Genomic DNA, 22,705 nt, shown 5'->3' with positions numbered 1-22,705 from the left:
TGCAATTCAGCTCTCAGCCACAAGATGTCACGTTCATCGCTAATAATTAGTCCTGTCTGATGCTGCTTGCGTTATACTGCAGGTTATTGATGAGGATTGACTACTTTTTGAAATTAATTCTGTCTTGATAAGTCACCATGTTGCACCACATTTTGAAAAATATTTTTTTCCCAGCAGTGCAGGTTATGCAGCAGGTGGTGCCTGTATTTAAAGAGTGTATAAAACCCGAGAAACAAGCCCTTCCTAATTCATATTGGGGGTTTTGCATCTTGTGTGCACACAGTCGGATCCCACCCCGGAGGACCCGCCCTCGCCCATTCAATTGGTCTGTCAAAAACAATGTTTCATGCAAGCCCCCCGCCTGTCACTCAACACCCCAGTATCTCCTCCTCCTCGCTCGGCATCAGACTTGGTGTGTGTGTGTTCCGACCTTGTTCCAGCGACGAAAGCCAGCTGTTTGCAGCGAACACATTTCTAGCAAAAGCCACCCGGGCCGGTCTGCATCTTACCCCTCTTTAAGGCGGTGGTAGTAGCCTCGTGTTTTACCGTCAAGATGAGTCAGGACGTGATAGGGTGCTGCCCTGCTATCGCTAGCTAGGCGGACGAATTCCTTCAACCAGCTCGCTGTTTTCAATCACTGCGGGTTGACACAACATTAGCCGAGGCGTCGTTAAGAGAGCTAGCGAGGCTCTGCTCTCGTGTAGCCGCTACGTGCAATTTAGCCCACGTTAGCTCATGTAGTTACTTAAGAAAACGGACGCATTGCTGCCGCGCAGATAAGTGCAATAACGGTGATCACGCTAATGTTAGCCTACCAGCTAGGAATACTACTTGTTGTAGCGTGAACCAGCTAGCTGCCGTTGGAGAGGCTGCAGAGAAAATCAATTGTTACGGGTTCGGATGTCGCGAGGCTGCAGTTTTGAACCACTTTTTTTGGCAGATTGTGAAGATTGAATTTGGACCACAGTGACAGACGAAAGGATAGAGGGTTAATGATATAAAATAGGTATTAAGTGGCTAATCTGCGGCAGTAGTTTTAACATTAACTGTATTAAGGCCGTCTCCTGACGTCCGGATCTCCCGTGATTTTGCCGAGAACACCCGGGTGAAGTCGCAGTTGTTCTCGGCTGAGGGGGACAACTTGACAGCGAGGCCCCGAGCTAGTCCCGTCCGTCCGTGCGTCCAGACAGACAGACAGACCACCTCCTCGCCTGAGATTGATAAGCTGAGACCGTGTATCGCGTCCCGTCTTAACCGGGCTGCCCACACCAGAGGGGATGACTCTGGAGTCCATGATGGCGTGCTGCCTGAGCGAAGAGGCGAAGGAGTCGAAACGAATCAATGCAGAAATTGACAAACAACTCCGCCGAGACAAGCGCGACTCCAGGAGAGAGCTGAAATTACTTCTTCTCGGTATGTAACATGTTACACGTTTTAATTGTCACGTCTCGTGTGTCGTTGTGTGGGAAAACTCACGTTCTTGGGCCTTCTTGGCAATGCTAGCAAATATGCTGCTAGTTAAGGCTGCTAGCTGGCTAGGATTCAGTACGAGAAACGTTATCGCATGAATTTGCGAAATGCGTGGTCTGAGTAAAAAAAAAAAAAAAAACAGTAAGCTGGCTGGTTTAATGTGCATATCTGCAAAGACTGGCTAGCTAGCCACAGTGGCTCTTTACTCGAGTAATATGTATTTGCATTGGTGTGCAGACAACGGATCATTTGGCATCGAAGTTACTAAGATGTCACCGTTTTAATGTTGCAGGCTTCACCACATGCTTGTCAGTGGGCCAGTTTTGACAGTATTGACTAGCTCTCAAGCTAATTAGTCAGCTAACATAAAAAAAACTGCCCCTGTGGTTTGTCAGCTGGTGATGGTTGAAAGGCAGAGATGGCCACTTGATAATAGAAGCAGCAGCTTTGGATTGCTTTACACTGTTGCTTTCACCAGGTTGCATAACGTTTTGTTCAACTGGATGAAGCTTCAGGTGCCTCACTTAGTCCTTGCTTGGTTGTCCATTCATTCCATTATAATTTTCTAATATATGTTAGTCCCCCCCCCCCCCTCCCCCAGTGTCACACATCTACCCCTTCCAGAGGATACTGAGGGATTTGCCCCCTCATGCTGGAGTCTAGCTGAGTAGGTTAATGTTGGCTATTTTTATAGCTGGTGTGTGGGCAAGAGGGAGCTGCTGTTGAACAAGTTGCACTGTACTGCATTGATTCATTGTTCTGTGGACACAAAAAGGAACATTGGGCTATGCTTTATCACCAGTGAACTCGCGTTGCTTTCAGAAAAATGTATTTTGTGTGCAATTGTCTTCTAACAGGCTAACGTTTACCTGTGTGTGCATGTTAGCCGCCAGCCACTTTAAACAACAGACGTGTGAAAGCTCCTTGGAAAAAGGAAAGTGTCCTTTTTTTTTTTTTTAGGACAATTAGAATTATCTAGGTTGCATCCTTAGTTTCAAAACGTTTGCTCCCATTTCTCGCCCACCGAAAGCAGCCCTGGTTATTTGACATGTGTGTCTCCTTTTCATTTCCCTGCTGGATACCTCAGCTCGGATAAGTAGGCCACACTAGAGCCACACCGTCGATTGGGACATATTCTATTCTGTCACGTTTGAATCGCTAGTGCACTCTATTCTACCTGGTGGCCAACGTGAGCGTGTCGAAAGGGGGGTGTTTTTGTATTTGTGTCGCAGCTTTGAAAGGGTTTGCTTGTGTGCTGCAATCAAATTTCTCCCGCCAGATGATCAATAAACGGTTGAGTTGATTCCAGGATATTTAAAAAATAAGGTGATCATTTACACCCTGTGTAAAACATTGCACAACCATCTGGTGTGTTTTTTCTTTCAATACATCCCTAATTTTGACAGCAGACATTAAAAACCACTTGTGAAAGTGTTAGTGTGTGAAAGGCAGAGAGCAAGCACGACCTGCTATCAGTCATGGTGTAAGTGGCCCATCCTGTGTGAGTTAAGGCTGTCAGTGGATGCCTGGATAAGGACGTGTAAGGCAGGATTAGTGTAGGTCTTAATAGGCTTGGTTAAACACATCCGCTGCTGAGACTTTGAGATGTCACTGACTCCTATTATCCCCCCTGGCATTATTCTCCGGCCCGCAGCCTTCAGTGAGCCGCCTGCCTCTCCACACATCAGTGGAGAACGAAGACAACCTCTGTTTCTAAAAGAGTTTCCTCCTCGAGGACAAATAATGAAGCGATTTTTAAATCTATTCAACCACCGTGTTTCATCAAATGTATTTCAAAGAGGAAGGACGAGATTTTGAGTACTGGACATTAATCCATCTTAGTTGACTCCGGTCATTCGCTGCCCTGCAGGAGACAGGTTTTACATTTCAGCTAGACTCAATGCAAAGTGCCCATCAGCTCCTTCTGGCCAAGTATTCTCAATTGTAGATTTATATATACATAGTAGTACTGGAATATTTTGTGGAGGCATGTGATTCATATTTCTTTTTAAGGTATCATAATTCACTAGTCTTGTGTGTGTCTGGGTTTATCTTGTAGGGTAGAGCTAAAACTATTAGTTGAGCAAAATACAATGATTCAACAACAATTGTGGTGATCTAGATGAGTAATTTATCAAACAAACGACATTAGCTTCTAGTTCTAGGTTATCCAATGAGACGGTTTGCAGCTGCTCTCTAATTTCATATGGTTTTAAATGGAATATTTGTGGGTTTTGAATGTAAAAAAATAGTTAGTCGCATGGTGGTTAAATAGATTTAATAGGTTTATTATTTGTCCTCAAGGAGGAAACTCTCCCAGAAACAAAAAATACTTCTTACATTTTCAATGTCCTATTGCACAATGTGACATTTTAAAATGACTTGTCTTGCCCGTCATGTCCAAAATGCAAAGATAGGTTAATCTGTTTACAGAAAAAAAAAAAAGAATTCTCCCATTTTGAGTGGCTGGAAACAGCAGGTATTTTTGGTGTTTCCTGCTTAAAAAAATGACTAAAATGAGAAAATCTCTTATTAAATAAACGGTGCAGACAGACAATTTGATTAATCTGCATGTTTTTCACCTCTAGATTGACAGACGCTGCAGCATTCTCCCAACAAAGTGTTTTTCCTGCACTGATTCAGGTCCACCCTCCCTTGGTGTTCCTCTCCCTTCCTGCCAGGGTTTGCTATATGGCCGCGGTGCGTTGCCAAAACAGCCGTGCCTCGTCGATAAAACCGTTATGGGGTTTTGTTTTATTTGATGCCAGACACAGGCATGGTGTTTCCAGACTGAGAGGGTGAATGTTAGGGTTGGTTTTGCAGTTAAAAACTATAAAAACATCATACTTACCCGCTTGGTCAGAAAATAACAACTCTGCCAGGGCTGCAGCATTGCCCACAGTCTGGCTGCCTGTGACTGAGGCCATATCGGGCCATACTGACAGCTTCCTGCTCCACAGACCAGTGGTTTGCCTCTACTTGGTCAAAACACAGTGGACCAGGAGCTGTGGCCTTTGCTGCATCGGGTAAATGAACTGCTGGAGCGAGCGAACGGTCAGTAAAGTGAGAGGGAAGGGCAAACGCTTTAGGGTTTCCCAAAAGTGCTGACCGGGACAAACTGTAAGGACCCAGTCAAGCTGTCGTTGTACCAGTTGGCGTTCGCTTTTCATGAAAATGTGGGCTTCACATGAAATATGAAGACTGTCTGGCAATCAGTTAACAACTCCTGAGAATGATGTCAAAAAGACACTTTTGGTCATCAGAGAATTCGTGCACAGTATTAAAAATAGGGGCCAAAAGTCTGCTTAACGGCCCAAAATGTCTTGGATGGCTCAGTAGCACATCATCCCAGGTGGAGGTTTAATGTACAGTCGTTTGCCAAGTCCTCATTGATTGAGTTGTTCTTGTCTATGCAGTACGTCTCGGTATCGGGTTAAGACATCCTTCAGAGGAACAGTCTGATTGAACTAGGAAGAGGATCAGGGGAGAGGCTCAGATGTTTATTGCTGACCTTCCTTCCTTTGCCAAGCCGTCTTATTTTGATCATATATGGCAATAGGGATCTTCTAGCTCGACTCCTCGCTGTGTGTGCGCGCGCGCTAGTGAATGTGAGGAGCTATGCGGATGGCCAGTTATTCCTGAAATCCTCTTTATCGTGATCAGATCTAATACTTTTTAATATGGAAATGATGAAACAGGCTTTTGCGATATTTGAGAGTTAAGACGAGCAAACATGTGGCATATTAACATATTCTCTGAGGTACAGAGGAACACTTTGACAACCACGTCGTACTTCTCTGTGGTTCATTGTGAATGCGGTTTCAGCATTAAAGCGTTTTACTTTTACTTTTGATTTTGTAAGAAAGGGAATTGATTCTTTGGTTAAAAAAAATAGAGATGCAACGATTGCAATTTTCTTAGCCGATTCAGAGAAGTCTGACCTTCTGATTTTTTTACAGATTTAAATTTTATTTCTAAGAACTATAAATGACAGCATACACGTTTCCACATTTTTCATGGAAACTTGAAATGCAATTGTATCATAGTAAAAGATTGACTAATACATAACTGCACCAGGTTACAGGACCTTCTCTCACTCAAACAAATCTCCAAATACAATTGCTTCAGGTTACTGGACAAATAACATCCCACTGAAAATGAATTGCAGTATATCCCTTGTTTATGTTTTACTCTGTGCCGTAGCTGCCTCTGTGTGTGGTGTGTGTGTGTGTGTGTGTGTGTGTGACGTTAACACAGCTGGCTGGAGGGAGGTTCGCCAGGGAGCTGAAAATTGCCACTAACGAGGTACTTGCCGTTAGCTATATTGTATTATATATGTCATTTCCATTAAGTATCAAAATACAAAACATGTGTTTTCTGTTTTAAAACGTACAAACGTAGGAAGATAGCGAGTAAGCTCACCCATCGTTTAAGTGTTCACGTCTCCAGTCTGATCTCGAGCACACAGCGGATAAATATGCTGTTATCATATTTAATGAGTTTTTATTGTCACAGTATTGTACATTTACCTTTGGCAACAAGAAGGTTGGTTTGGCACTACACTAGTAGGAGCGGAAACTGGTAGCAGAGAGAGGACATAAATGAAAGGGAAAGATTGGGCCTGACATTCAATAAAGATCCGTGGCCCAACTCACGAGGGATATTGCAGTTCCTGGTCAGGGCCTTAAACCTTCAAGGCCTCCAGGGGCCCCAAAGATTGTCTTTAATGTAACTTTGGAGACTCTAAAATTAATTGTATCTATGTAATGATTTGTTGACATGAAAAGTGTACATTTGTGCTGATTGGTTTTGGTTTCATGGTGACGACAAGTCTGTGTGTCCTGCATTATGCGCGAGGCCTTGGAAACACTGCAGCTACTTTGTGTGGCACTTAGGTTTGTTTAGAAATGTTTTGTTATGAGAGTGTGATGGAGGCACTGTTTGTATAGTAGGACTCATGTAGCACGATTGCAGTAGGTTCTGTGGCTTTAACGCAGTCTGTGTCTCACTATGTCTCACTATGGTGTCCAGTTACGATCATTTATAATGTTGAACTATAGTATACCATTTAAGTCAAAGGGTAATGGACTAAGCACACACCCCACTGTGCGTTCTTCATCACAGAACATTCCAGTAAATGTTCAGGCGGTCAACCTTAGCCAGCCTCACACACACTTTGTCTTTCCCTACGACACGGTGTCTATTACACAGTTGCTCACCAGTGCACAGATGAACACATGCACTCGTACCTAAATGGGTTCGTGGCTCACTCTCTGGAGATTTGGGGGTGAATGAGGCTGGATGGTGACTGTCCCATATACCGCCGCTACCTCAGTCCCCACAGGACGGGGACAATGCCTCTTAGTTCAGTGTCTTCAGCCCTCTCTGTGCTGACAGGGTGGCATGTTCATTCCTGTTTACGCCCACCAGCTGCTGCGTACAGTAAAGCCCACACGTCTCTGTGATCATTCCATTTTAACTCGTGTCACTTCAACTTTCGAGTTAGAGCGATGGAGCATGCTTACACTTGTCGTTTTACGGAGGATGTCAGGCTTGCATTGTGGTTTGAGATTTCCAGTGTGGTGCATTGAGGTAAATGTATCCACAGTAGGTTTACCAGAGAGCAGTACATGTGTTGACTGGGCTTGGTGCAGAATTCGTCGTTACCGGTGTTGCATGGTGTTTTTATTTGATGATGGACGCTACAATCTTAGACTTTAATGCATTGGAGTAGCAGGAGTCAGATTTCACTCGTCACGTGATGAGAGTTGACTGATAAGACGATGGCGGAGGATTTGGCGTCAAAGCAAAGGTGCCTATTTGGCAATATTTTGGATTTACTGCCACTGGTACACGTTTGCAAAAAGAAGTCTGATTGTATAGAAGTCTGAGTAAATGATTCTACTTCTCTCTTGATGTATTATCTCAGTAAACATGAGTCAATGGTCTCACTCTCTAGTTTCAAGTTTTCTTCGATACAGCATGATGTTCATTTAGTAAACTATGGTCCATTGAGTGTAAAATAGACCATAAAGCGGAGTATGCTTTAGGGCGGGCTTACTGTGATTGACAGGTCGCTGCCGCTACCAGATGCCGTGTACGGCGTCTCTACGTCGCTCCGCCGCCTTCCAATTATGGTAACTTCAGATTACTGGTTGCAAAAAGTCAAGATGAACCAATGGGTGACGTCACCATGATTAGGTCCACTTCATGGACCCAAGCCATTCCAAAACGGAGGAGAAAAACCAGTCGGAAGGTGTTTCTGGTTTTAAAACAGAACCCTTTAATCATGCATTTGCCGCTACGCTTTTCTCTGTTGTATTGTTCGCCTCTGCCGCCGACACTTTTTAAACGTTTACTCCAGAGACCAAGGAGATGGCGTCATTTCCTGTAATTCATCACATGAGCGACAAAAGCCCAAGCTTTGGCTTGTTTACTGCCCCCATGAAAACATTGCCACATATCCTTGTTGTGCATCATAACATGGACCCAGCTAATTGAGGATCAAGTTCTAAATGCACATCTCTTCCCATCTCTCTCCATATTGCTCTCTCGGCTAACTACGGACCACAAACGATGATTCTCATTTGATTGGATGAATTTTTGTACATGCCTCTGAGTGCAGGATGAGTCATGCAACATTTATAACTTTTACGAAAGGATTTTGATACAAAAATACTCCGATTCTGTTTTTCCCACTATATTTAGCATTTAACAAGAGATAAACAATTAACACAGGGGAAACTGGATTAAAATTGGGAACATTTCATTTTACTGGGTGTATAAAGTGCAAAGTAAAAGCTCTGATATTGTGCGTCACCGACAAATATATATTTATTTTTTCAATATGTCCGGTGTAATTGCCACCCCTAGTGTGGACACGGAGTGATTATAATCTCCATGATGAGATTTTCTTAAATGGCTTAATAAACAATGTCAACATCTAAGATGTGGCATCTGTTTCTAGTTTGTAGCAGCCCAAGCACAGTGTGTATTGCAGACTAAAATACTGCCGCTTACTCCAAACCTTTTTTGTAAAGCCTGTATTTGATTTTATTTTTGCTCACCCACACCTACTCGACCAGAACGGCACTCGGCGCATACTCACTGTTGAACAGACAAAAGCTATCCTAAGGTGGACAGATGAACTTGTGTGTAATGTGCAGTGAATGCTATATCATGTACAGTATATTCAATTTACAGCTCCGACACCCAAGCACACGGAGCACTCGGCAGATGCAGAGACATCGGCACAAAGCAGTGGAGTTGTGCCCAGATCCTGACAGCAGGCAACACATGTTGGAAAGCTGCAGTAGAGCTGAGAGAGAGAGAGAGAGAGAGTGTGTCCTCGTTCTGTTGTCTTCATGCGCGCGCGTGTTTGCTGGAGTCCTGCATTGTGTGTTGCCCAAGTCATTGCAGGGAAAAGAGAAAGAAAATGGGCCATCACAGTGAAGGTAACAGCCATGCCTTGAGGTTGACCACAGGATCTGTGTGTGTCCACAGTTGGTTAGGCAGCTGGTGTGTGTGTTGTGTAGCTCCGGGCTGCCTTGGCTCAATCCCTTTCCTTTGTACACCAGAAAGAGGCCAGTTTCTAAGATGAATTTAGTGAAGGATTTTAGACCCACGCTACATTTCGGTTAGCCTTGTGACTGCCTGATTCATACAGTATCTTTCCAGCGTGCTCATATGAAAGGCCAACGTCTGGCTGATGCCAATTTTGAGGTTTTGATAATACTTAAACCTCTGCTGTGTCTATGCAAATTTCTTCTAACCGCTGAGATTGGATTGTCAAGCGCTGCCTAAAAGGGCCGTTCATAAACCCAGATAAGACAACACTGTTCATACCAATGGACCGTATGTGAATTTACATGAAGGTTAGCCATGTGGCTGATAATCCACATCACTTTGTTAAAGGAAAGCTGTGACGGGCATTGCAGAGGGAAGCCAGGTTTAACAGGGATTGCCCTGCTTGAGCATGAGGCCTATTGTAAACTGCATGGGGATGCACAATGAGAAAAAATGATGGGATATAAGCAGAGCATGCAAACAAAGCAGGCCCTTCTCACACACACACACACACACACACACACGGACACATCCTGATAGACTGACGACCTGGGCTCAACCGAATGTGCTGCACTAAGACAGCGGTGTGTCGAGTCCATCAGGTGTCGTGTCACAAGTTGACATCAGTCGCGTTATGTAAAGGCTTGTGAAAGCTAGCGGGGCAACGGAGGATACAGGTGAAGTGTGCGGCGTCTTAACAAGATGGATAGCTGTTACTAACCATCCACACAATGTTTGCGTTTCACTAGTTGTTCTCAGTTGGGCTGTTCAGAGCTAGTTTTAATTGTATGCACATTGTTGTTTGGTTCCCCTTGATTCCGACTTTGTGGACTGTGTAGTGTACCTTGCAGCACTGGGCCACAATCTGAGCTCCTTTTGTCTCTCTCACACACTCGTACCTACCTGGCACAGAAAGCGTTATCAAACCCAAGTAGTGTGTGAGCTATTAAAAGGTGACCCCTTTTTTCTAGGTCATATCCAAAAAAGAATGGATGGATTCTAGTTATGAATATCCAAAATTCTTGACAGAGATGGAGGAGAATGGAGGGGCATATTTCTAGCCTAAGGGAGGTTAGGAGGGGTTGTGAAAAAGGGGGGGAGAGAGGGGGTGTGGGGGTGTATTTGTGGGGGAGAGCTGGTGAGGACATGTTAACGGTTGTGGCTGGTGCTGGTACAATCTGGGGAGGAGAAAAGGGAAGACAGAGGCTCGTAGTGTGTTGTCTGGTGAAAGAGGGACACGATACTTAAGGAGAACACAGCAGAGGGAGATCTTGTGACGGGGTCACGAGAAATAAATCAGACATCAAGCTGGAGAGTGATCCTCTTGCTCACTGCCGGGACATTAGTGCCGCAGCGCAATACAAAGAAAATGCTCTCCGTGCTCCTTTTTGTTAGCTTGACGATCACAGCTTTTATTAGCTCCTTCTGCAAAGCATTGATTCACCCAGGAGAAACGATAAAGATCTCTAGTGAATCATAGTCTATCTAGTCTCTGTTCTCCAAAATTGGGCATTTTGTTGGAAGAGATGGAGGAGGCTCACTTCCCCTTTTGTATCTGAGATTAAGGCATTTCTTCTTGCATCAAAGGATAAGCTGCTCTATCTCCCCAACATTTCTTTACACCCCCCCCTCCCCCCCCACACACACACACACACACACACACCCTGGTACTGACCTCAGACCAGCCCACCCCCAAAAGTCTCGGTGGAGCCGAGGCCCTTCTTTTTCTTCTTCTTCTGTGGTGCACAAAACAATGAAGAGCACATAGCAGGCCTGAGGGGCTCACAGTTATATTTACTGTCTGCTACGAGAGAGAGAGAGGAGGGGTGGATAGGAGGGGTTTAAAAAAAATGAAAAAAACACAGGAACTAAAAAGAGAGGGAGACAGAGGAGGGGTTGCTATGGTAATGGAAATATGGCTGCTCTTCAAAAACCTTGAATGTAGGTGGTGTTGAGATGAGTGTGTGTGTTTTTTCCTCGTCTTTCCCTTTTGCAGATATTATAGATGTGCTGGATCCCTTTTTTTGATTTCACTCATCAGCTTTTTTCTTCTTCTCTTTTCTTTTTTGTGTGTGTGTGTGTGTGTGGCCGGAGGGTTGTGTTTCTGGGCATGTAGAACATAGAGGGCTAGTGTGAAATGTGGGTTAGACCCAACACACCAAGCCAAGTGGGGGATTATTTTTGGCAATCACCGTCGGTCTTGAAAAGCTTGAAAACGTGCGTTTTGACTCGATGCAGAGATTATTATTTTTTCCACTGAGTTTCGGGGTGTTTTGGTAGATGCAGAATAAATCTTTTTAAGCACATGCCTGTATTCCAAAGCCTCTTCTCGGGCTCCTTACCATATGTGTGAATCTGGAAACCTGACACCACTTGAAGTGATGATCTTCCAGCCAGATATGGGCTCAGGAGGCCAGAGGAGGATCACTGAAGGAATGCAGCCTTTTTGACAACGACCCCTGCTGTCACCTTTCAGCAGAGGCAGTTCAGTGCTAGAGCCTAAATGTAGGGCACGTCGTCTTCGTCATATTCATCAAATTAGCTTGAATACACACACACACACACACACACACACACACACACACACACACACACACACACACACACACACACACACACACACACACACACACACACACACACACACACACACACACACACACACACACACACACACACACACACACACACACACACACACACACACACACACTCTCATATCTCCTCTTCTTCTTCTTCTTCCTGGAAACATTGTTGATTCGATCACTCTCCAAACTATGCGATAGCATCCCGACGCTTTGAAATATAAGCGAAATATAACCAGCTTTAGTTAATATATTTGGAATTTCTGTAGAAAGATTTTTATAACGTGTAAAACTGACTTCATCATCATGCTGGTAATGAATGAACACTAATAAAACATCAGATACACAATCAGGCTGCAGCATGTTCTTGGGTCTCTTCAGCTGGCGTCAACGTTTTTTGCCTTTTCGTGGAGCTTCTGTCTCAGATCGTAGACTTGAGGTTGTTGTGATCGTCGTTTGCACAAATGAAAAATCTGATTTCAAAATGAGTTGTCCACTAATTGGAAGGGAAGGGGCTCTAGCACTTAATTGGAGCAATATGAAAATAATGATCACGGGAAATTAGATTTTTAATTAAATATTGTAAATGGTAAATATTCTCTTGGTTGTATATAGATGTATTTTTGTGTAATAAACAGAAAATGTGCGTTTTTGTATAAAATACCAGGATTACCATAAAGCTCAGGTCATTCGTTGGCAAAATGTTTTTATTACAGTAACTCAATTCTTTGTAGTTTGCTTTTTTATTAAAACACAAACTACAGTATAATTTTCCATCCAGCTCTCCAACTTCATTTATTACCTCGCCATTGTCTCTAAAACAGATGCCTGTACGCACACGTGAGTAAATGCACCGCTGCCCATGCAGCGTTGACTGTAACGGCAATAGTCAAACATCACTAATGCGACACATTTATTTATTGCGGGTTACACAATTGCTATGTGCTGTTCCTATTTTTTTTATATATATATATATATATATGCATGCCAAGAACAGGTTGCCAATTTCTCAAAATGGTTGCCAATGTTCTATCATCAGAAGCACCGTCGTACTGCTTCTGGTGTACAAAGTCTTATGCTGTGCTGAAAAGGTCGGTTTATTCTTTTTGGACAAGGAATACACACACAAATAGATTTATGTACTCCTTACCCTTTTAATTTCTCTCGGCTGCATTAAAGCCTTTACGTGAGAATATTAAAGATCTGACGCTACACCAGCGCTACCTAAATAATGTGTACAGTACCAATTACTTGATTTCACTTAATTTTAGTACCAAATATTGATCCTCAGGAAAGCTTTTTGACACTTGATGATTGGAAAGTGACTTCACTGGGTTTTATGAAGTGGTATTTTTTTTTCTCTAGAGGTTTCCCCAAAGTGTGTGTGTGTGTGTGTGTGTGTGTGTGTGTGTGTGTGTGTGTGTGTGTGTGTGTGTGTGTGTGTGTGTGTGTGTGTGTGTGTGTGTGTGTGTGTGTGTGTGTGTGTGTGTGTGTGTGTGTGTGTGTGTGTGTGTGTGTGTGTGTGTGTGTGTGTGTGTGTGTGTGTGGAGTGTATTACGTCTTAAACAAGACTACGCAGGCCTTTGCCGTGCCCTCTCACTATGCCCACACCGTAAGTTTGCTGCATTTCTAACTATACTAACTATTTGCCTCCCTTGTTCTGTTCAGGTACTGGAGAAAGTGGCAAGAGCACCTTCATCAAGCAGATGAGAATCATTCACGGAGCCGGGTACTCAGACGAAGATAAGAGAGGCTTCATCCGGCTTGTTTACCAGAACATCTTCACCTCCATGCAGGCCATGATCCGCGCCACTGAGACCCTCAAGATCCCCTACAAATTTGAACAGAATCGGGTAAGGACTGACTCGGTAATAAGGAAATATCTTAACGGTCATTTGTTTCAGACCTTTGGTTATTTGAAAGGTGTGATTTCTAAACTTCCATGGGGGTAGTGTGTAGTGAAAGACCATAGCCTATCAGAAATAATTTACATTTTAAGCAAGGGAGAGACCTGTGGGAGCGCAACATGCCTAAAGTCTTAAAATAATATAAACAGGCGAGTTATATACAAATTCACCCCCTGAATTGTTGCCATTAACAGATATTTTTATGGTATTTCCGCCTCATTTCTCGGTACCGGAGGCAGCCGTTTGATGTGTAAATACATTAAAATAACTGAAACTAGTTACCGATGGTGTGTGAACAATACAACTGCATAGTCTATTGTTGTATGCTACTGTGGTTCTCAATTCCAGTCCTTATTGTGAACCTCCAATTGAAGACTCATTTACACCTGGAATGCAAGGTGACTGTAATCCACACAAAAAAGTGTGAATTGGCCTGAACAGACGTTGATTGGCACTGTGGCTATCTCTGCTGCCGGCTTAGGGGCAGAGCGCGTGCGTGCGTGCGTGCGTGCGTGCGTGCGTAACAACAATCACCATTTTATTTTAGGCAAATGACCTCTGCAAACAATGTCCATTCTACTCCCAATTCTATTTCTACGGATACAGCACAATGGCCCCATATAGTTAGATCACAGTAAAGTGTGTGTTAGTAAGAGCTGTAAAGACCTTTCTAAAAACACTGTAAAGTTAAGAAAAGTATTAATTTCTGTCCCACGTATCTATCATCAAGTCACAGCTATGAAAACATATAATAGTGGGTAGGGTATGAGGGGAACCACGGATGTTGTGCCTCTTTTAATAGACATGTCATGGTTGTGTCCCACTAAAGGTGTTTCTCTTTTTTCTCCTCATAACATGACTGTTGTGCATTATACATTTACAGTATGGCCATTGTCTAATGTCTGTTAATCTTCACAAGGATAAACCTTCTCTAGACATCTTAACGTTAAAGATTCGACATCAACTCTGTGTTTGAGCACCAACAATCAATAATGTAAACACAGAGGCCCCCTCCTCTCGTCCCACCGGGGTCCTGCGCTCTGTCCTGCTGTCCGGACATCATCGTAGGCTGGGTAGTGGAATATCATTAGGTCCTAGCTGGGTTAGCTTAGCTTTGTCCTCGGCTCTCATCTCTCTCTTCCTGGGGCAGTCGTCGCCACTTTTGATGGCGTTTTGGTACGGCAGATCTGGCAGGGATAGTCTCAGGGTCCAGTAATGCACACAAAAATTTGTCTCGCAGAAACGATAATTTTGTAGAATAAGTAGAACATGTTGGGTCATCAGCCACCAGGTCCAAACGGACGATAAAGAAAGTTCATCATTGTCTTACATCTCGATTTTATCTCAACTTTTTTTCCGTTGCTTGTGTTTTTTCAGTCCAACGCCATGCTTGTGAAGGAAGTGGACATTGAGAAGATCAATGGGTTTGACTATCACTTCATCGCAGCGATCAAAAACCTGTGGGCCGACCCAGGGATCCAGGAGGCCTATGACCGCCGCAGAGAGTACCAGCTCTCTGACTCCACTAAATAGTACGTCCGTTTCTCTGTCTTTGTGTGTATACGTGTGTTAAAATTTAGGATTTAAGAATGTTAAATGTGTGACTGTGACACACTGTGTGACTGAGTTATGTCACTTTTGTGAGTGTATGTCTGTGATGCTGGTTTGGGAACTGATGCAGATTTCAGTGCCAGGATCTGATAGGGATCCTTTTGCTAATCCAAAATTACAATGTAATTGATTCTCTAGTTATAAAACAACAATGTCTCTGTTCCCAAACCGATGTACAACAGTCTGACTGGTTTAACTTGGTCCACTAATTGACATTGTTAGTGTGTTTGTGGCAACCACATACACGTCCAGGATTTAAAGTATGGAGTTGTGCTATAATTAATGTGACCGTTAACTTGCTCACATTGTTTCTGTACAGACTTGAAGCTGTTTCATTTTTTAAAACCTATTACTTACAATTTGTATTTGTTGTTAACTAAATCTATCTGCTTAGCTAGATAACACCTGAGGTGAGTTGCATAATAAATTGACCCTTTCATTTCTTGTACGGCAGGGAGACAGAGTTCAGGACACCAGTTTTTAGAGTAATAAGTGTGTGTTTGGTGGCAGGTTGTGTGTGTGTAACTACCTGTGTATATTTACCTTGTACGCCTTTTGTCCACATACAGCTGACCTATGACAAAATTCAGCAGCCTATTTCACGATTTAACAACCCTAGATGAAACTTCTACAAGCAACAGCTATAAAAGCGGGTATCTTAAATGTTGGTTATGGTCCGCCATAGATGTTTATCTACACTGTATGGTAATTGTTCGCTCATTGCTTTAGTTCATGCTGTCTAAACTAGCTGAAAGAGTAAAACAGTGACTTAGAAGTCATTTCACCGTGATTGATTTAAATGCCAGTAGTAAGAGGTACACTCCTAACTGGGGATTAAAAAAAAAATTGTCCCGGTGTACAATTATCGTGCTTGTAGCCAAATGTGTCAGCCTTCTGTTGTGTGTATTTGCCATAATTACGTCCTACTATTCTGTGACCTCAGGCTAAATATCAAAAGGCACTTAACTCACCGGGCCCCCTGGTTGTTGATTTGTTGTACTACAGATTAATGATGCTTCACGTCAGTGTGAATGCAGGGGGGCCTGCATTGTTGGGAATGTATATGTTATGGTAAATACGTTTAGCTATCTATTTTGTTTTTTGATGTGTATGTGAGGTAGAGGAGAAAATCATTGAATCTGACTTCATTTCAGTGTTGTCCATACTGTTCATCTCCAGTTACCTTAGCGATATAGACCGTGTGACTGCAGAGGGATATGTTCCCACCCAGCAGGATGTGCTGAGGGTCCGTGTTCCCACCACGGGTATAATAGAGTACCCGTTTGACCTGGAGAACGTCATCTTCAGGTACCCCCATGGCACCAGGACTGCAGCATCACCATGGCTAGAGGACAGAAACCACTGATCACTGTCAGGATGCTAACACATTAGTGAAACGGGGGCAAGGCTTTTGTAAATTGTACCCCCTAAAACATTACAACTGTGTGGGGAAAGCTCACACTTATTTGTCTAAATGGACCAAGTTGTCCTGTAGAGAAAAATACAGATTATGTTGCGTTAGTCAACCTGATTAGATATCAGTGGTTTGTGTTCAGAACTGTGCTAATGTTCTGGCTCCAGGAACAAAACGAAGGCCGGACATGTTGCACTGTAGCGTTTGGAGAGCAGCCACTAAACACTAGATGAAGAAGGGTGAGTGATGCCAAAGATTCACCAGGAAGTTCACTTTTAAAAACAAAATAATTTGAACTTTTTAAAATGAAATTACAAATTGATATGGAATGGTATGGAATATGCTTTCTGCTATCCTTGATGTCATACTTGTCCAAACCTTCTTCATCTAATCCGAGTGCTGCCGTATGTGCTGCTGAAACACTGCTCCTACTGTCACTGATGCCCCCTCACTGTCTGCAACATAACCCACGAAAGTACTTAGTCAATTAAACTAAAAGCTGCAGTTGCAAGTTAGCAGCTGATATCAAACGTCTTGTGTTGGTTTTTGGATACAGTGTTGGTGGAGCAGTGACACTAACTAACACCCTATGTTTCTGAGATGTGGCCTTTTCTGTGAAGCTTCCTCAACAGGACTGATCCACACTTCCTGGAATTGCAGGGGGGGGGGGGGTGTTGCGGTAATTGCTTGTCACGCTTTATATAACTGTTTTTCTGTCTCTCTTTTCTCTTCATCTCTCTCTTTTTTTTCCTCGACCGGCCCGCCTGTAGTTATCTTTCCGATCTGGATCGTATTGCAGATTCCAGCTATCTTCCCACTCAGCAGGATGTGCTCAGGGTGCGCATCCCCACTACAGGAATCATAGAGTACCCATTCGACTTGCAAAGCATCATTTTCAGGTAGAAAGATGCCCGTTTTGGCTCAGTCTCTCCTTGTTCATCATCAAACCCATACGTCCTCTGATGTGTTTTTGTCCAAAACGCCAAATAAACCCATGTTTCTTTTTTTTTTTTTGTCCACCAAATTACTGGAAAGAACTTATAACCTGTGACTTTTAACTGATGAGTGTCTGTATCCCATTCTTACTCCTTAACCCTTCCCCTGCGATCATAGAAATTAAAGTCCTAACCATTTTACATCCTACACTTTCTTTTACCTCCTGCCACAAACCGCACACACGTATCACAGCCCCCTGACGGACACACAGTCCTACATTCTGGTGCCCGGTCTCTGTAAATGGGTCACCTCCTCTCTTCCTCCTCCTCTCCTCTCTCCGGCTGGCAGAAGAAACGAGGTCGTCCTCTCCGCGGTAGAGGAATGTTATTTTGGGCAGCAGGTCCTGCAGGGCCTATATTGGCCCTGGGTCTCTGTGGACCCCGGTGGACTGGGCCACCACCAGGGGGCACCCTTGTCTTGTGAATTATATTAGATGTGTGCAGCTCTCTCAGGAGACCATGGCTCACCCGGTCTTGAGGTTTGCGCCCGTGTGTCCAGAGGTCCAACAAAGTACAGGAAGTTCAGCCTTAAGTTGTACCGATGCCGTTTGTATGATGGCTCGACATCAAAGGTTTTTGAACCGGAAAGATTTTTACTGAATCGCTCGTCACAAATGAAGGCTTAATGAAACTGGGACCTGAACTCCCTGACGAGTGAAGGGTGACCGTGTCAAGGAGAAGCTCAGGGAAGCAGAAACCTCATGAGGATTCACACATCCGTCAGCTTTAGGACCGCTTGTCGGCCTGCACGCACATGTGCGGAAGTCTTACATCTAACGTATATATCATTCCACTTGTGATGCAATTTTCTCAGCTTGTAGTTTGTCATTCGGTTACATAGGAGGCGTCGTCCTACCATGAAAAGGATCCCACCACCAGAGGTGCCCTCTGTATCTTACATCAACATTTGAACTCTGCCTCCTGTCCTCTATCTTTTCTTCCTGTGCCCCTCTCCATCTCATCTTTGTCCTTCATTTCATTGTTCCTCCTGTTTCCCCATTTGTCCTCTCCAAGTGCGTTTCAAACCTTCACAAATTGTTTGTGTGTGGTGCTTTATCACACACACCAGGGGAGGTTGAGAAAGCTGTCGAGTAGAGAAATGAATCCATTCTGACCTTTTCGCTTTCACAGTAGCGCATAAACAGAAGTACAGCCTGATCTAGTATCGGATGTAATGTATGCCTCTCAGTTTAAGAATTCTTTCCTTCGGAGATAAAATGCACAACCAGATAGACAATCTGCTACACAGCTACCTGTGTATTCCAGTGCTTCTATGTTCACTATACAACCATAGATTCTCATTCGTTATCTGTGGGGAAGATCCAAATAACGACTTATTAAACGATTATTACAAACATTTCTGTAGTTTCTGATCTGACGGCTTCTGCTCAGACATTGTGACTGCACTTTTGACAAACGATGAAAGTAACACAATTTCCTAAACTGGGTGGCATTGGTTGTGAAACTGATCCTAGATCTGTGTCAAACGGGAAGCTTTTATCTTTGTGGTGGCATGCATGACTCTCCTATTTGCAAGGACAAAAGCACATTCACACTGCACTACACTGTTTTAGTTCCTTGTCAAATGTAGAGATCTGCACACGTTTGCTCTGAAACCCTTCACAACACATAGCCATTAAATCTCTTCTTAAGGTGTTGAACCCATCAAGTCTTGTGTTTCCCCCAAACTAGTTTGCTTTAAACATCATTATTAGGATTGCACGATATCCTATCTTATTTTTTACACGATATATCGGCACCCAAAAATAAACGATAGTAAAAACGGCTTATGGCTTTCATGGGTCCCAGGATGAGACTATATCTTTATTTGGGTCATGTGCTGAAACTGTTTAAGGAAGACATACACCAGAGAATGACTTCAGGACCTGAAACAAGTGTGTTCCTCTGTTGTAAAGTTGTATCACAAGTAAATACATCTTGATGGATTCAACACCTCCTTTTAAGAACGTTTTTAAAAGTAGTCCTTTAAGCCTTTACCAGACATTGAGGGTAATGAGAACGTGAACTAGACCATCAAGAGATATATGCTAATATTTCCCCCCCCTTCTTGATTCTTCACTTATCTTCCTCGTCACCTTCATCCTGCCGTCAGGATGGTGGATGTCGGAGGTCAGAGGTCAGAGAGGAGGAAGTGGATTCACTGCTTTGAGAATGTCACCTCCATCATGTTTCTTGTGGCGCTGAGTGAGTACGACCAGGTCCTGGTGGAGTCCGACAATGAGGTAGGTGGACATCAAAGTACCTTGACCGTTCAGTTAATACACAAGAAAAACACCTAATGTTGCTAAAAGACAATAGGCCTCATTCACCAACCATTCAGAACTATTGAATTTGTTTTTTTACATTTGGAGTCTAGTGCTCCACCATTATTAGAGTTAGGCATTCTTGACTAAATCTTCTCAACTTTTCTTTTCAGTTTTTGTGTGCACACAGCCCTGCAGTCTCATGCCCTTATATGGCTTTTACGCACGTTTCAGTTTAGTTCAGTTTACAATAAGATTTATCATTACAAGAACACATTTCTGAACACGTCGTGATTTAGACTTATCTAACCGGCTGAAGACAAAATTCAAGAAAAACCATGGGAAGATATTGGTGAATGAGGCCCAGTGTTCTTCACACGCGCGCACACACACGCACACGCAGCATGACAATAAGTTGTTGAAATGCAAACATCTCAATGAGATGAGTCAATTTAAACTAAACAATGTGACTTTTCTCTCTGTTCCCCTGCCCTCTGCACCAGAACCGCATGGAGGAGAGTAAAGCTTTGTTCAGGACTATCATTACCTATCCGTGGTTTCAAAACTCCTCCGTCATCCTCTTCCTCAACAAGAAGGACCTGCTAGAGGAGAAAATCTCCTACTCACACTTGGTGGACTATTTCCCAGAGTTTGATGGTGAGATCATCTATACGTTGGTGTGTGTGTGTATGTTGACTAATCTAGCAATGGACTGTCGGAAGCCGCCTCCTTAGATGGAGCTAATGTGTTATTCAAAACTGCAAGAAAAATAATGAAGACGCTTCCACTTTTAATGAAGTCTTACACAGATTAAATACGCAATATAGGCCTACAAGATTATGGGGCTACAAGACATCCACTGCTTTCCAGGTTTTGTTGGTTAAAGTAGGGCTTTTTAAACGACATATTTGCATTGCGGACCATTTGCAACAACGCCACCAATGGAAGAAGGCCTGACCAGAGACAACCGGGTATTCAATGGCAAGAAGGGAACACCACAGTAGTATTTTTCTGGTCATGTAAGCCGTTTCCCAGTCATTATGCTACGCTAATCCTCCTGTCTATAGCTCAATACTACATGCACAGGCATGACATAGTTGTATCCATCAGGAATACGCGCATTTCCCAAATTGCTGACCCACTCCTTTTTGTGCTCAGTTTATAATAATGATATCAAAATGTTTTGCTTGTCTGTCTCTGTGTCCCAGGTCCCCAGAGAGATGCACAGGCAGCACGGGAGTTCATTCTCAAGATGTTTGTGGACTTAAACCCAGACAGCGATAAGATCATCTACTCTCACTTTACTTGTGCCACGGACACGGAGAACATCCGCTTTGTGTTTGCAGCTGTCAAAGACACCATCCTACAGCTCAACCTCAAAGAGTACAATCTGGTGTGAGGGCCCACCGACGACAACGGCACATCTCCTCCCCCATTGCACAAAAGCACACCTCTTTGGGAGTGTGCGGCTCAAGTTCACATGCATTACACAGCACACCATGCCGGCTTTCACACACACACACACACACACACACGCGCGCTCACTAACAGAACCCTTCCTTCTTTTTTTTCCAGTACACTACATTCACAAATCCTCCCACCTGCAAACGCCGCCCCTCCTCTTTCACCAAAGCTCGCCCTCTTCCTCCGTCGCTCGGCAGCTTGTTGTGTCAGAGTACCCGCTCCTCCCAAAGCTGCTCCGTGTGTCAGATTTGGCCTCGGCTGCTGGCTCTGGCACTTTTTATCTGGCACACAAACTTTTCACAAGGACTGTACAGTGACTGAAGGGGACTTTAGTGTGTGTGTGTGCGCGTGTGTGTGTGGTACGTACGCATGTGTATTTGGGGCAGCATTGACTAGCGAGGAGCTGTGTATTGGTGAATAGTGGCATCGAACCCCTTTGGCCCTCCGGAGTTGACCCTCAGCGGTGTGAGATCAGATCCTCTGTCGTGTCCTTTGTGAGCTCCTGTCGGTGTGCTGTATCTCCTGAAACCAACTAGGAACCAGTGGGGAGGGGGGGGGGGGGGCATCATGCTTCTTGAGACAGAAATTGAAGCCTCACACCGGACTCTAGGGGACGGGGCCGAGGATTCTGTCTCCATCTAGCATCTATGAATGTACCCACCAGTGTCAGCATCACAATCGCAAAATATATATAAATTATGAAGTAAATGCGTTAATAAACACACTTAAGTTAAAAAGCACGAGAGGGCAAGACATAGCCAATCAAAATCCCCCAAAAAAAATGTTTTTAATGAAAGAAATGTGTTGCTACGTCTTCTATTTAACAAATAATGGCTCAAAGGAATGGTGATAAGAATTCGTAAGAAAATCTATTAAAACTTTAAAACTTTGCAAAACAAAGACATCTGAAAAAAAAGAAAGAAGCAACCAGAATTTTTACTTGACATAAGTATCCTTTAAAGATTTTTGTGGTATTTGTTTTTTTTAAGTTTATCACATTGCTTCCCCCCTCCAGATGTTTTCTGTACAGCATCTGGCCCCACTGATTACGCCACCCCCCCCACACCCTTATTACAAAGACACTAGTAGCGGGTGAGAGGACCCTGCTTTCGACACGGGCTCTGCGCCGATTGGCGGAAGCAGATGTGGAGGGGAGCATGATGTCATCAGTGTTGATCAGAGCACATCTGCAACTCGGGCTGCAAGTAGCTTATTCAACAAAAACACAAGCTGTAAATTAAACGCGCCCACACCACAGTGCTGTGGTGTGAATGGAATCCATGCGGTCACATCTCCGATGACGTCACACCTGCGTCACTCAGCCGTCCAATCAGACACACTTCCTGACTGTGACATCACATCAGGATGTGTTTCTGTTTTTTTTTGTTTTTGTTTTTTTACTGTATAGTCACTTTGTTTATATATAGAT

The 22,705-nt window shown here is 43.7% G+C and overlaps 1 protein-coding gene across 2 annotated transcripts; it reads left to right on the top strand.

Annotated features, from left to right (window-relative positions):
• The first annotated feature begins 547 nt into the window (after positions 1-547).
• LOC306707043 (guanine nucleotide-binding protein subunit alpha-11-like) lies at positions 548-22,705 on the top strand. Of its 2 annotated transcripts, XM_079174323.1 has the most exons (8): positions 548-1,413; positions 13,290-13,474; positions 14,906-15,060; positions 16,319-16,447; positions 17,324-17,452; positions 19,662-19,791; positions 20,316-20,469; positions 21,021-22,705. In XM_079174323.1, exons 1-8 carry the CDS (start codon positions 1,278-1,280, stop codon positions 21,209-21,211), a joined length of 1,209 nt encoding a protein of 402 aa, XP_079030449.1. In that variant the 5' UTR covers positions 548-1,277; the 3' UTR covers positions 21,212-22,705. The 2 variants fall into 2 exon arrangements, with proteins under 2 accessions (XP_079030449.1, XP_079030448.1); XM_079174322.1 differs by lacking the exon at positions 17,324-17,452.

This window comes from Pholis gunnellus (assembly GCF_910591455.1).
Source record: "Pholis gunnellus genome assembly, chromosome: 15".
Lineage (NCBI taxonomy): Eukaryota > Metazoa > Chordata > Actinopteri > Perciformes > Pholidae > Pholis > Pholis gunnellus.
Note: the sequence above shows the minus strand (reverse complement) of the source record. Positions and strands in the feature narration are given on the sequence as shown.